This window comes from Hippocampus zosterae, chromosome 14 (assembly GCF_025434085.1).
Source record: "Hippocampus zosterae strain Florida chromosome 14, ASM2543408v3, whole genome shotgun sequence".
In the NCBI taxonomy this organism is placed as follows: Eukaryota; Metazoa; Chordata; class Actinopteri; order Syngnathiformes; family Syngnathidae; genus Hippocampus; species Hippocampus zosterae.
This window is the reverse complement of record NC_067464.1, coordinates 3,134,094-3,146,648: the sequence shown is the minus strand read 5'-3', so window position 1 is coordinate 3,146,648 and position 12,555 is coordinate 3,134,094. Positions and strand designations below refer to the sequence as shown.

General features: G+C 46.4%; 2 protein-coding genes across 2 annotated transcripts; one reads left to right on the top strand and one right to left on the bottom strand.

Moving 5' to 3' along the window:
* Window positions 1–59: 59 nt before the first annotated feature.
* d2hgdh (D-2-hydroxyglutarate dehydrogenase) lies at window positions 60–4,799 on the top strand. Its single transcript, XM_052086758.1, has 10 exons — window positions 60–314; window positions 390–719; window positions 858–915; window positions 986–1,125; window positions 1,197–1,390; window positions 2,238–2,406; window positions 2,491–2,634; window positions 2,824–2,966; window positions 3,409–3,574; window positions 4,374–4,799. Exons 2-10 carry the CDS (start codon window positions 392–394, stop codon window positions 4,634–4,636), a joined length of 1,605 nt encoding a protein of 534 aa, XP_051942718.1. The 5' UTR covers window positions 60–314; window positions 390–391; the 3' UTR covers window positions 4,637–4,799.
* Window positions 4,174–9,443, bottom strand: acvr1l (activin A receptor, type 1 like). The gene is made up of 10 exons (XM_052086759.1): window positions 9,393–9,443; window positions 8,207–8,302; window positions 7,229–7,480; window positions 6,934–7,145; window positions 6,760–6,859; window positions 6,532–6,678; window positions 6,116–6,391; window positions 5,810–6,007; window positions 5,605–5,735; window positions 4,174–5,332 (listed from the first exon to the last, which is right to left on the bottom strand). Exons 2-10 carry the CDS (start codon window positions 8,289–8,291, stop codon window positions 5,201–5,203), a joined length of 1,533 nt encoding a protein of 510 aa, XP_051942719.1. The 5' UTR covers window positions 8,292–8,302; window positions 9,393–9,443; the 3' UTR covers window positions 4,174–5,200.
* Between the last annotated feature and the right edge of the window lie 3,112 nt (window positions 9,444–12,555).

The following is a 12,555-nucleotide window of genomic DNA, read 5'->3' as shown; positions in this document are numbered from 1 at the left end:
TACTTGGCCGGACGTTACCAAGTAGACACGCCCTTTTATCTCAAAACGTTAACTGATTGGTTTGTCTTGCCAGTCACGTGTCATGTAACCACTGAACCAAACATTTCGTCCTCGCTCTCGATGAGCGAAGTCTCACTTAACCTCCTTTATTGTTGCGATTTACAGTCGAATAATGATCGCCGCTCGGTAATAGTTGAGCGCGTGGTGTCAATTGGCTAATTTGGCGAGCTTTTGCCGTAAGTTTTGATTTTATTGCCCGCTGGCTACTTTTGAAACAACGAGACAAGCTAGGTAGACTGCTAGCTTGTGATGAGGTAGTAAAATGGAGAACAAAAAAATATTGACAGGTCGCCCATCATATTGTCATTGATGCATTTTGTCCTCGCAAGTCATGGCTGGCATACTTCAGGGGTCACTCCGACTGAGGACAGCCCTCAAAGGGCCCTTGACCATCCTCGGCTCGTCTTCAGCCTCAGGTGGGCTTTTACAACCTCCACAACCCGCCGGCCTACGTCATGGTACTGCCCGTACAAGGACGCTCCACGACAGGGACGATGTGAGCAATACCACCTCGCCAGGAGCATCCCCAGAAAGGCTGCCGTTTTCCAAAGTGACCCCGGAGGATCTGGACTTTTTCCGGAGGATTCTACCCGGCAGAACCATTACCGACCCCGACCTGTTGGAGTCTTGTAATGTGGACTGGCTCAAATCTGTCAGAGGTCGGTTACGGTGTACATTATATGTATATTTTTTTTCCTCGTGGGGAAACAAGCTCGTGAAAATTGATGAATTACTAAGCCCTGTTATCAGTGACAAGTCAAAAATATTTCTCAGTGATGTCTGTGCATTTCCCGCAGGCTCCAGTGAGGTGCTACTGAGACCTCAGACAACACAGGAAGTCTCTCAAATTCTCAGGTTTGAAACAAACGCAGTCCAGTTGTTACTGGACATTAAATTATAACCTAAAGTTCTCTGCATTTGACAGTTACTGTAACAGCCGTAATCTAGCGGTGAACACACAAGGGGGCAACACCGGCCTGGTCGGTGGCAGCGTTCCCGTCTATGACGAGATCATCCTCTCCACCGCCCTCATGAACAAAATCCTGAACTTTGACAGCGTTTCTGGTTCGTGTCCACACAGTCAGTCAATCTAAATATTATGAGCGGCGAGTGGATTTTCTTCACTCACTCTGCAGGGGTCCTGACTTGCCAGGCGGGTTGTGTCCTGGAGCACTTGTCCGTCTACTTGGAGCAGCGGGATCACATCATGCCCCTGGACCTGGGCGCCAAGGGCAGCTGCCACATCGGGGGCAACGTGGCCACCAACGCGGGGGGTCTGCGGCTGCTGCGCTACGGCTCCCTGCACGGCACCGTTCTGGGCGTGGAAGCGGTGAGTTTGTGACAAGTACGCGACACCTCTCTTTGGGGAGTTTTGTATTTCACATCCTCAATGCCTTCAGTGCATTCGGAAATATTCACGTTTCTTCACGTTTCATTTAAACGTGTATTTTTTTATTTATTTTTTTAAATTTGTAATTCGTTGATCAAAATTGCCTGAAAAAAAACGTTCACGTTGCCGTAATGCAGGGGTGTCCAAACTTTTTGCCAAGGGGGCCAGATTTTATGTGGTAAAATGTCGGGGGGCCGACCTTGGCTGACATTCTTTACATTGAACAACAATATTGTTCAACAAATTTTAGTAAGCCAGTCTGTTTCACATTTTTATTTTAATTTCAACAATCTTAAGAATTTCTTTTGGTTCATTTGAAACAGGTATATCACATGCAACTGCTTATTCACTTGACTTTTTCTTCAACAGAAGTCTCCTGAGTGCAAATTGATTGATTTGAAACATAAAATGTATCACCGTGACTTTTCAATAGTCACAAAACCTTTGACTCGAACAACAGGGAAATGAACAAGCAATACACATATCCACAACTGCAAGGATCATTTGAAATATGACATATCAGTCAATATAAACACGGAGTGCTGCCCTCTAGTGTCTAAATGCTATTACTCATTTAGTGAATGCTATTACTCATTTAGCCACTAGAGGGAAGCAGTACTCTATGAAACATCACTCACCAGTCTACGAGACCTCAGTCAATGCAACACGTGTTCCATTGCGCCCAACCTGCGGGCCAGACGGCACTGATTTTATGACAGGGGCTGAGGGCCGGATGAAATTCGACCACGGGCCGGACTTTGGTCATGCCTGCCGTAATGTGATCTAGGTGCTGGCCGACGGTCAGGTGCTGGACTGCTTGTCCACCCTGAGGAAAGACAACACGGGCTATGACCTCAAGCAGCTCTTCATCGGCTCCGAAGGCACCTTGGGCGTCATCACCGCCGTGTCGGTCCTATGTCCTCGCAAGTCCAAATCTGTTCATGTGATGTTTCTGGGTAGGCACACTTAATAACTCAAACTCCCCACACCCCCCAAAAAAAAAAAATGTTTTTTAAGCTCTAATTTGTTTTTTTTTGTAGGTTGTGAAACGTTTGCTCAGCTTCTGAAAACCTTTCAGCTGTGCAGAGGCATGCTGGGAGAAATCTTGTCGGCCTTCGAGTTCCTGGACAGCGAATGTATGCGGCTGCTCAACACGCACCTCAAGCTGGACAACCCCATCTCTGGTACACGTGGGGGACGCTTTTCTTAAAAATCTTGAGAAAATTCGTTTTTTTTGTGAAAACAAAGACGAGCCGAAAAACAGTGACTCTGATGTCGTTTTGCGTCCTGATTGGGATCCAAAGCAAAAATCCACTTTTGGGCCATATCTGTCGCCTACCAGGCAAGCGTTAAATGTTGAACTCTCTCCTTAGATTGTCCGTTCTACATGGTAATAGAAACGTCAGGCTCGGACCCGCGGCATGACGAGGAGAAGCTCCACAACTTCTTGGAGGAGGCCATGACATCGGCGCTGGTGAGCGACGGGACACTGGCGACGGAGGAATCCAAAGCCAAGGTGACTTATGAGTGCCCCCCAGTTTTTTTTTGTCTTCAAGTTTTTCGACTTCCATGCCACTTGGTCCATTTTTTTTTGTTTTGCTTTGTGGTGTCGAGAGCAGAAATTTGACATACAAGTGAGCTTCTAGCCGTCCGCCGTTAGATGGCGCCAGATTACTTGACAACAGCCTGCCATCAATTCCAGTTGAGGGTTTTGTGTTTGCATTTTCCCACTTTGTGTGTGTGTGTGGAGAAATATTGACTGTTTGAAAAAATATTTTGGGGGGGTTGAATGTCATTATCTTTGTCTCATATCGGGCCTGACCCATATGGACTTTTTAATGAATTTTGAATTATGAATTTCAGGTAAAACAAAACAGTGGCATTTTCCTTCATTTTAATGGGGAGAGTTGATTATGTCTTTTTTTTTTTTAATATTTATAATTTGTTTTCCGATGAAGGCGCTGTGGTCGATGCGCGAACGCGTCACCGAAGCGCTGACGCACGACGGCTTCAACTACAAGTACGACGTGTCGCTCCCTGTGGAGACCATCTACCAGCTGGTGACTGACATGAGGGCCCATCTCGGGGGCCAGGCCAAGAGCGTGGTGGGATACGGACACTTGGGTAAGAGACTTTCCCGTTTCCCAAAGACTTTTCGGAGAATAAACGCAGCGAAAGCCGGCTTTTCAAAAGTCAAACGGCAAGAAACGAGGCGACATGATCGCTTGTTTTGGTCAGTAAAAAGGATCGGCAAAGAAATGTCTTGAACAAATGAAATAAGAGAGTTAAGAGTTGCGCCCTTATTTATTTTTCTGATTGGATTTTCTGAAAGGGGGCATTTGTTTTTCTGAAGTGGATGATGTCTATTGGAGGGACATCGGCTGCATTTGAGGAAATTCACCAACATATCATGAACGGATGCCAAAGATTAACCACCTTTCTTGTCCTGTTTATTTTGCCGATTAGGAAATTCAGGTGTCTATTTGAGGGTGTGTGAGGTGTTTATTTTTTCATGAGTAGATTAGGGAAGAGGACAGCATTTTTTTTTTAAATTTAATTGTGCAAGTAGATTTTTAACTCATTCAGTACCAGCCAATTCTAGACCAAGTCTGAAAAGACGTTTATAAACGTCTTTGGGAGTGAGTGAGTTGATTTGGAGAGAAGGCCTCTATTTAAGCCAATGAGCTTGTATAGGACATACAATAAGACTCGTTCCTCGAGCATTTATTGAAGGGAGGAGTTTATTTTCCAAAAGTGGATGTCTTTTCGAGGTAAGCCACTCTCTCTCTCGCCACATCGAGTAAATCTCAACTCCAATATCCAACTCCAGGAACATATTTTGTGACTCGGCATCTATTTAAAGGGAAAGTGTTGATGCAAATACACCCCCCGTAGCCGCCTCTTCTCTTCCACTGCGGCACAGGAGATGGCAACCTCCACCTGAACATCACCTCGCCCACCAAAGACGCCAAGTTGCTGGCCGCCATCGAGCCGTTCGTGTACGAGTGGACGTCGGCCCGGCGGGGCAGCGTGAGCGCCGAACACGGCCTGGGCCTAAAGAAGAGGAACTACATCTACTACAGCAAGTCCAGCCGGGCGGTGGCCGTCATGGCGGGCGTCAAGGCCATGCTGGACCCTCGGGGCATCCTCAACCCGTATAAGACTTTACCCGACAGATTGCTGTGAAGGTTGCGGATTCATTCCGAGTTTGCAGGGGGCTACTTTTCGACTCCTGAGGCTTCATTTATAACCGTTTGTAGAACAGGTTTGTTCACACGGCGGAAATTTTGTAGGTGCGCAATGACCAAAAAAAAAAAAAAAAGTGTCAATAAATGCCATCTGCTCTCAACGGCCGCGCACGTCTTGCCTCATTTGCATTGAAAAAGGCCCCCTGTTGCCAAAAATTAATTGAGAAGCTTAATCAGTTTACGAAATGAATTGCTTCTGGAAGAAATTTCTAAGGTAGGAAATTTTGTAAATTTGCGCAGAAATCTCTCGCAACTTTTACAATTGGAGTAATTATTTTTTTTTAATGGTAGCATTTATCGTCTCGCTAACAGCTTGTCGATCGCCTTTAGCCACACCGAAGCCGCGGATCGGAAAAGACCACATGAGTTGAAGAAGTCCACGGTCCTCCGCGTGGGCGGGGCAGTCCCACAAGTCCTCAGAAGGCCACCGCGGGATTTTAAAAAGGAAGACGCGGGGGTTCGAGCTTCCCACCCCTACGCCTCGCCCACCCCCCCCTCGCTCTCATGAGTCCTTCACTTTGTCCAGGCAACTGTGAATCTTGTCCAAGGTCTTCTTGATGCGCAGCGCCGTCAGCCTGGCCGACGGGTTCTGGTACCAGCATTCCTTCATCAGCTTCACCAAAGCCGACAGCGTCTAAATCCAAGAAGAAGAAAAGTTCAAGTCCAGCATCGGACGTGAGATGAAACGGTACACGAACGCTCATTCACGGGGGACGGGGGGGGGGGGGGCATGTCTAGATTTTTTAAAATTATCATTAATTACCATTTAATTACCATTTAATTACCATTAGCAACCCTTGGAGAGCCTAAGACAGTTGGATCTTCTGCACGTGGGTCACCCAACAAAGCAAAATTTGTTTATTTTTCCCCCCCAAACGGTAAATTCAGAAGACATTCTGCACATACCGGATCAGAGAACCAACGATTCGGAATGAAGGGCCTCTGCTGCTCCACGCACACCACCTTCCTCATGTCCTCGAAGCTCGGGTCGTTCGGCACCAGGTCGTAGAACGGAGGCTTGTAGTCTTCCACAAGACCTGCGGGGGGAATGATCAACTCGAGCTTTATCCTGAAGGAGGGATGTGCAAAAAAAAAAAAAAAGTTGCCTCACCGTTGCTGTACGAGCGCCTGGCGATCTCCCACAGGACCAGCCCGAAGGCCCAAATGTCCACCCGCTTGAAGGCGTCAAAGCACTCTGTACGTAAGCTCTCATCCAGGACCTCGGGAGCCATGTAGCGCTTGGTCCCCACTTTGGGGTTGTTGCCCACATCCAGGAGGTTATCAGCCTGGGAATGGGTCACCGCCAGACCTACAAACACACACACACACACACACACACACAGAAAATTTGAACCCAGCGGGGACCGTATGATCGAATCCTTTTTTTCCGAATGGTTTCACTGCGAGGAGGCCTCACCCAAGTCTGCGATGCAGCAACGTAGCTCCTTGGTCACCAGGATGTTTTTGCTCTTTAGGTCGCGGTGCGCGATGGCCGGCTTGCCCTCGGCGCCGAAGATCTCGGTGTGCAGGTGCACCAGGCCGCTGGCCGCCGACGCCGCCATGGCCAGGCCCTGGCGCGTCTCCACGGCCGCCCGCTGCAGGTAGTCGTACAGAGACCCGTTCTCGTGGTAGTGCGTGATCAGCCACAGCTGCGTGCTGGAGTTGCGAGACGTCATGTCGGACGCCGTGAAGCCTGCAAAGGTGGGAAAAACGCGACCGGCGGGACGTTTGGTGGACCAAAAAGTTGTTTCGACCGGACCAAAAAAAAAAATTGCTACAAAATAACTCTCCTCTGCACTTCCATATTCATTCGGAATGACTTGACCCCCCTACCCAGGATGTTTTCGTGTCTCAGGAGCACCGTGTTGTAAATCTCGGTCTCGCGGAACCAGGACTTTTCGTCCCTGGAGGAGAAGATCTTGACGGCCACGTTCTCGCCCTGCCACTGGCCTCGCCACACCTCGCCGTAGCGGCCCTTGCCTTGCCACGGGAGAAACCATCAACACAGACATGTCACTTAAATGCCCCCCCACAAAAAAAAAAAATGGCACCGACACTCACCTACGCACTCCATCAGACTAATCTGCCTAGCAACAGTCCTCTGAACCAGGAAAGGAAGGCCCGACCCGCTTCCTGATGTGCACGAGTGGTCCAGCAGGTCCTTAAAAACCAAGACGGACCCGTTTAGTCAGCGCGACGGCTTACCGGTGAGCGTCCACCTCGTGTTGTTCTCACGGCTAAAGTGGTGTCCCCCACGTTGGCGGTGACGAGTCCGTCCGCAGCGCCCTGCTCGGTATCGAACTCCCGCAGCCTGTGCAGGTTCCCGCGGCGGAGCCTCCTGCAGGCCAGCGCCGACGCCGCCGTCAACGCCGCCAGCGCCGCCAGCAAACCCAGCGCCAGGAGAGCCGGCGCGCCCGCGCCGTAGCCCGCCGGCTCGCCCCGCGGAGCTACGTCGTCGGCGAGGACATACAAGGATGACGCCCAAACGAAATTCCAAAAAGTTGGGACGGGGAGCATTTCGGCGGCGTACCCGAAGGCAGCAAGGCGATGACGGCGCTCCTGGTGGTGTTGCCGTTGCACAGGTGCTGCGAGCAGCAGCGGATGGCGCGGCGTGAGGAGGGCGCCGTGGAACAGTGCAGCCGCGTCTTCTTGGGACCCTCCAGGCAGCCGCGCTCAAAGACGACGCCGCCGGAGCCCACCCGCACCGACGAGAAGCAGCGGGTGCCGCGGCACTGTTCCTGCAGGCACTTGGGACTGTCGCACAGGCACAGCAGCTGACCCTCTGACGGAGGACACGCAGACGTCACGTACGGGGGCTCGCCAGCTAAGTACCCTGCGGGGGGGTCGCTCGGCTTTTTATGGCCATTTTCTTGAATGTGAAACTGTGAAAAAGTATTTGACACCTGGCCCGTTTCTGACTATAAATGACCGTTTTCATCGTTTGGCTGGTTCCGGCGAGTTACACTCGACTTGTACGGAGCTCGATTGGCACCCAAGATCCTAAGATAAGATAAGATAAGATATCCTTTATTCGTCCCACACTGGGGAAATTTACAGCCTTGAGCGCGGCGAACGAGCTCCAGCTAGATTCGAAACTTCCGTTTTCAACGACGGAATTTTTTTTTTCTTTTTAGTTGAAAATGACTTACCTTAACTCGAATCCCATTGTGGCCAAAAGTAGAATCCTGCTTGGCTATTGCGCAATTTTAGTGCTGTGAACCACTTTAGTGGCGGAAGCCGTAAGCTAAACTTGTAATACGTCACACATTTATTGATATGACTACTTCCATCTTTTTCAAATTCAGTTTTGGTGTATTAGCGCCACCTTGAGGTAATTCCATTTCTATTTAAATTAAGCCACCCAGTATGTGTGTAGTTCACTCATTGACTTATTTATATAGCGTCGACACAAGTTGACTGTCTTACAAATGATGATCGCCCTTTTTTTCGCGTCATCCTAAACGATAAGACCCTCAAAAAAATTTTTTATGAAATTGTTGCGCAATACCTGAGCTCTCAGCTGGTGTCTGCAAGGCCCGCAGGGAGAGCAGCAGCAGCAACAGCGAGGGGACGTGGACGCTCCTAGCCGCCATGCTTCGGTGCACTGGAGCAGCCAGGAAAACTGGACAGTAAGCTTAGAAAAGAGGATAATTGCGTTTACGCCCCCTGATGTTTGCCAACATTTCCTAATTGCATTTAATTGAGGCTGGAGGACAACGTACCAAGCTTGCAAGCGTCGCACTTTCTCAAACGGCCTTGAGCTACTTAACATGTTAGTTAAAGTCGCTAAATAGCAGTTTCCTTTGTAAACGGCGCCCATGTTAGTAGTTAGTATTGAAGAGAAAGGTAATCTCTCCCCCAACAGCATCATTAGTTGAGGTTTTTAGAATCAAAGGACATTTGAAAACAAACGGCGGAGAACACATGTAAACATGTAATACTCACAGGCATATATTCTTTATCCTCTATGCAAAATCATCTTACTGAGTCACTTAAGTAGTTGAAGTCCCGTTCTTTGTGTCTGCATGACCATATCTGCCTTCTGGTGACGAAATCTGGTACACCAAAAGTAGCGGCACAATGTCTTGGTTCACAGCATAAAATAGTTTGAATAGACTAATTACCGGTAATTATTTTTTTTAATCATCGAATTACTCCGTTTTTATACAGTAGGTGAGAGAGTATTTTTTTCCCTCACTGAGGCGGTAGCTGGAAAGGATAAATGGTACTTTCCATTCATTTCATCGGGCAAATGAAAGTTTCAGAAACGAGTGTTTTGAGTCACGAGCACGGTCAGGGAACAAACTGCACTCGCATCTTAAGGCACAACGATACCAGTAAGCGAGATGACAACTTTTACGTGACTCTTACCAGCGGTTTAATAAACGAGGGCTGAACATTCAGTTATATTCATCTCAGCATCGCAATTTAGAAAAAAATATTTTTTTTTTACGAATGATAAAACGCAAATGTTCAAGGGCAGGAAAACGGTGTTGTTTTCTGTAGCCAGAGAGGCACGCAAACGAGGCGCTTTATGAGCCCAACATCGCCGCCTCCGAGGCGCCACTCAAGGCAGAAAAGATGCCCGACGCCGCTCCAGGTTAGCCTAGCCAGTAGCCGAGCTAAGGCGGCCGCAGGACGGAGCAAAGCCCGCACGGGACGATGACACAAGGCGGTGTAATGATTTTACCCACCTAACACACAACGGACGACGGATTCTACATCTTCATGTCACACCTCGTTGCCCTTTTATTGGGTTGAAATTGTTCGACTTTTTTTTGTGCCTCCTCTCGGGCCACAGCCCAGCCCACTCGTGATGTGTCGGTCGCAAATGAGCCGGGACAAAGAGCCGGCTCTTTGAAGTGCGACGATGGGAGCCGGCGCCTTCCCTCGAGAGCCGGCTCTGTCATTTTCCTTCTTTCTCTCTCTCTCTCTCTCTCTCTAGACTAAGGAATTGACTTTCCCGGTTCCAACTCGTCCAGACGATCATAAACACAACGGCAAAGACCAAAATGGTGAGACAGTACCTGATAAAGGTACCCAGAGAGTTGTATTTTTTCGGTGGAACTGTACTTGTAAAGTTGAGAGCCACTTCAGTCGAAGGTCTGTCATTCCTATTGGTCACCAGTAGACGGCGCCCTTAAGACCTTGACGAGACTAGCGTCTCAACGATTACAGCGATCCAAATGAACCGGATCACCGAAAAGAGCCGAAAATCCCATCACTACAGCCCACCTACTCGCACGCTTGTTTTGTTCCAGCCTCACCTGACGTCACAACAACCCAGGTGCATTGTGGGCCAATGACTTCCGCGATGAGTGAAACGCAGCGTGCCCAAATTGCGATGCAAAAAGCGTTTTCCTTGACAAACTAAGATAAGACATTGTTACCCAACTTCGTACACACAAATATACAGTATACCCCAAGCAATACGAAATGAGTCATTCGAATCGTCACATGCCGATACGTCGGCGCACTGTAGCAACCCAGGTAACCGACGTGCCTACTTTGCGGCCATGTTGGAAGGGACAAATTGCCATCAAAGCCAAATTGCATTGAAATTGAATTTCAGTCGCAACTTGGTCATTTCTTAACCAGATTTCATGAGCTTTTTTTTGTCAATGCCAAAATGTGTGCTACCACTGCTGAACATTTGAAGTCAAATAAAGCCCGTTCTAAAATTATCTGTGTTACCGCCACCCTGTTTTTTTCCCTCCCAGGCCAGCTTGATACATTGAACACTAATCTAACTCATCAACGTAGCATAAAGTGGGGTTTAAAAACGAAACAATAAACATTTTACTTTTTAATTTAATCTCATTTGATATAGTGTAGTAAAGATGATCAGTAAACTGAGCAAAAAATACATATGTATGGTAACTATTGATAAAATAGTATTTGTAACAACTCTGAACGTGTATGTAAATTTGTACAAATCAAAACAAGCAATCAATGCACGTTTTTTGAACCCATGACCTCGGCACAGTGTCACCCTCACTCAATATAATAAATACAAAATGTATACGTAAAATTATTTCATTCGATCAATTATTCAGTATTGTGTGTTTACTGAATAGATAAACGTCGTTTTTTTCGGGCTAAAAACGCCTTACTATACTATGTTGTTTTTTTCGGGCTAAAAACGCCTTACTACACTATGTCGTTTTTTTCGGGCTAAAACGCCTTACTATACTATGTCTTTTTTTTCGGGCTAAAAACGCCTTACTATACATGGTCGTTTTTTTCCGGGCTAAAAACGCCTTACTATACTATGTTGTTTTTTTCGGGCTAAAAACGCCTTACTACACTATGTCGTTTTTTTCGGGCTAAAACGCCTTACTATACTATGTCGTTTTTTTCGGGCTAAAAACGCCTTACTATACATGGTCGTTTTTTGGGGGCTAAAAACGCCTTACGATACATGGTCGTTTTTTTCGGATTAAAAACGTCTTACTATATTATGTCCTTTTTTTCAAGCTAAAAACGCCTTACTATACTATGTCGTTTTTTTCAAGCTAAAAACGCCTTACTATACTATGTCGTTTTTTTTCCGGCTAAAAACGCCTTACTATACTATGTCGTTTTTTTCCGGGCTAAAAACGCTTTACTATACTATGTCGTTTTTTCCGGGCTAAAAACGCCTTACTATACTATGCCGTTTTTTTGGGGTTAAAAACGCCTTACTATACTATGTCGTTTTTTTCAAGCTAAAAACGCCTTACTATACTATGTCGTTTTTTTTCCGGCTAAAAACGCCTTACTATACTATGTCGTTTTTTTCCGGGCTAAAAACGCCTTACTATACTATGTCGTTTTTTTCCGGGCTAAAAACGCCTTACTATACTATGCCGTTTTTTTCCGGGCTAAAAACGCCTTACTATACTATGCCGTTTTTTCGGGTTAAAAACGCCTTACTATACTATGTCGTTTTTTTTCAAGCTAAAAACGCCTTACTATACATGGTCGTTTTTTGGGGGCTAAAATTGCCTTACTATACTATGTCGTTTTTTTCCGGGCTAAAAACGCCTTACTATACTATGTCGTTTTTTTTCCGGCTAAAATCGCCTTACTATACTATGTCGTTTTTTTCCGGGCTAAAAACGCCTTACTATACTATGCCGTTTTTTTCGGGTTAAAAACGCCTTACTATACTATGTCGTTTTTTTCAAGCTAAAAACGCCTTACTATACTATGTCGTTTTTTTTTTCGGCTAAAAACGCCTTACTATACTATGTCGTTTTTTTCCGGGCTAAAAACGCCTTACTATACTATGTCGTTTTTTTCCGGGCTAAAAACGCATTACTATACTATGTCGTTTTTTTCAAGCTAAAAACGCCTTACTATACTATGTCGTTTTTTTTTTCGGCTAAAAACGCCTTACTATACTATGTCGTTTTTTTGGGGCTAAAAACGCCTTACTATACTATGTCGTTTTTTTCGGGCTAAAAACGCCTTACTATACTATGTCATTTTTTTCGGGCTAAAAACGCCTTACTATACTATGTCGTTTTTTTCGGGCTAAAAACGCCTTACTATACTATGTCGTTTTTTTCGGGCTGAAAACGCCTTACTATACTATGTCGTTTTTTTTCGGGCTGAAAACGCCTTACTATACTATGTCGTTTTTTTCAAGCTAAAAACGCCTTACTATACATGGTCGGTTTTTTTGGGCTAAAAACGGCTTACTATACATGGTCGTTTTTTGGGCTAAAAACGCCTTACTATACATGGTCGTTTTTTGGGCTAAAAACGCCTTACTATACATGGTCGTTTTTTGGGGCAAAAAACGCCTTACTATACATGGTCATTTTTTTTCGGGCTAAAAACGCCTTAGTATACTATGCCGTTTTTTCGGGT

Excerpts from the sequence above, each read along its gene's own strand:
- acvr1l (XM_052086759.1), bottom strand. The coding sequence starts at position 8,291 with ATGGCGGCTAGGAGCGTCCACGTCCCCTCGCTGTTGCTGCTGCTGCTC. Across the intron at positions 6,008-6,115 it reads TTGCTGCATCGCAGACTTGG|GTCTGGCGGTGACCCATTCC; the intron begins GTGAGGCCTCCT and ends GTGTGTTTGTAG. Across the intron at positions 5,736-5,809 it reads CAGGCGCTCGTACAGCAACG|GTCTTGTGGAAGACTACAAG; the intron begins GTGAGGCAACTT and ends TTCCCCCCGCAG.
- d2hgdh (XM_052086758.1), top strand. The coding sequence starts at position 392 with ATGGCTGGCATACTTCAGGGGTCACTCCGACTGAGGACAGCCCTCAAA. Across the intron at positions 916-985 it reads GAAGTCTCTCAAATTCTCAG|TTACTGTAACAGCCGTAATC; the intron begins GTTTGAAACAAA and ends TGCATTTGACAG. Across the intron at positions 1,126-1,196 it reads GAACTTTGACAGCGTTTCTG|GGGTCCTGACTTGCCAGGCG; the intron begins GTTCGTGTCCAC and ends CTCACTCTGCAG.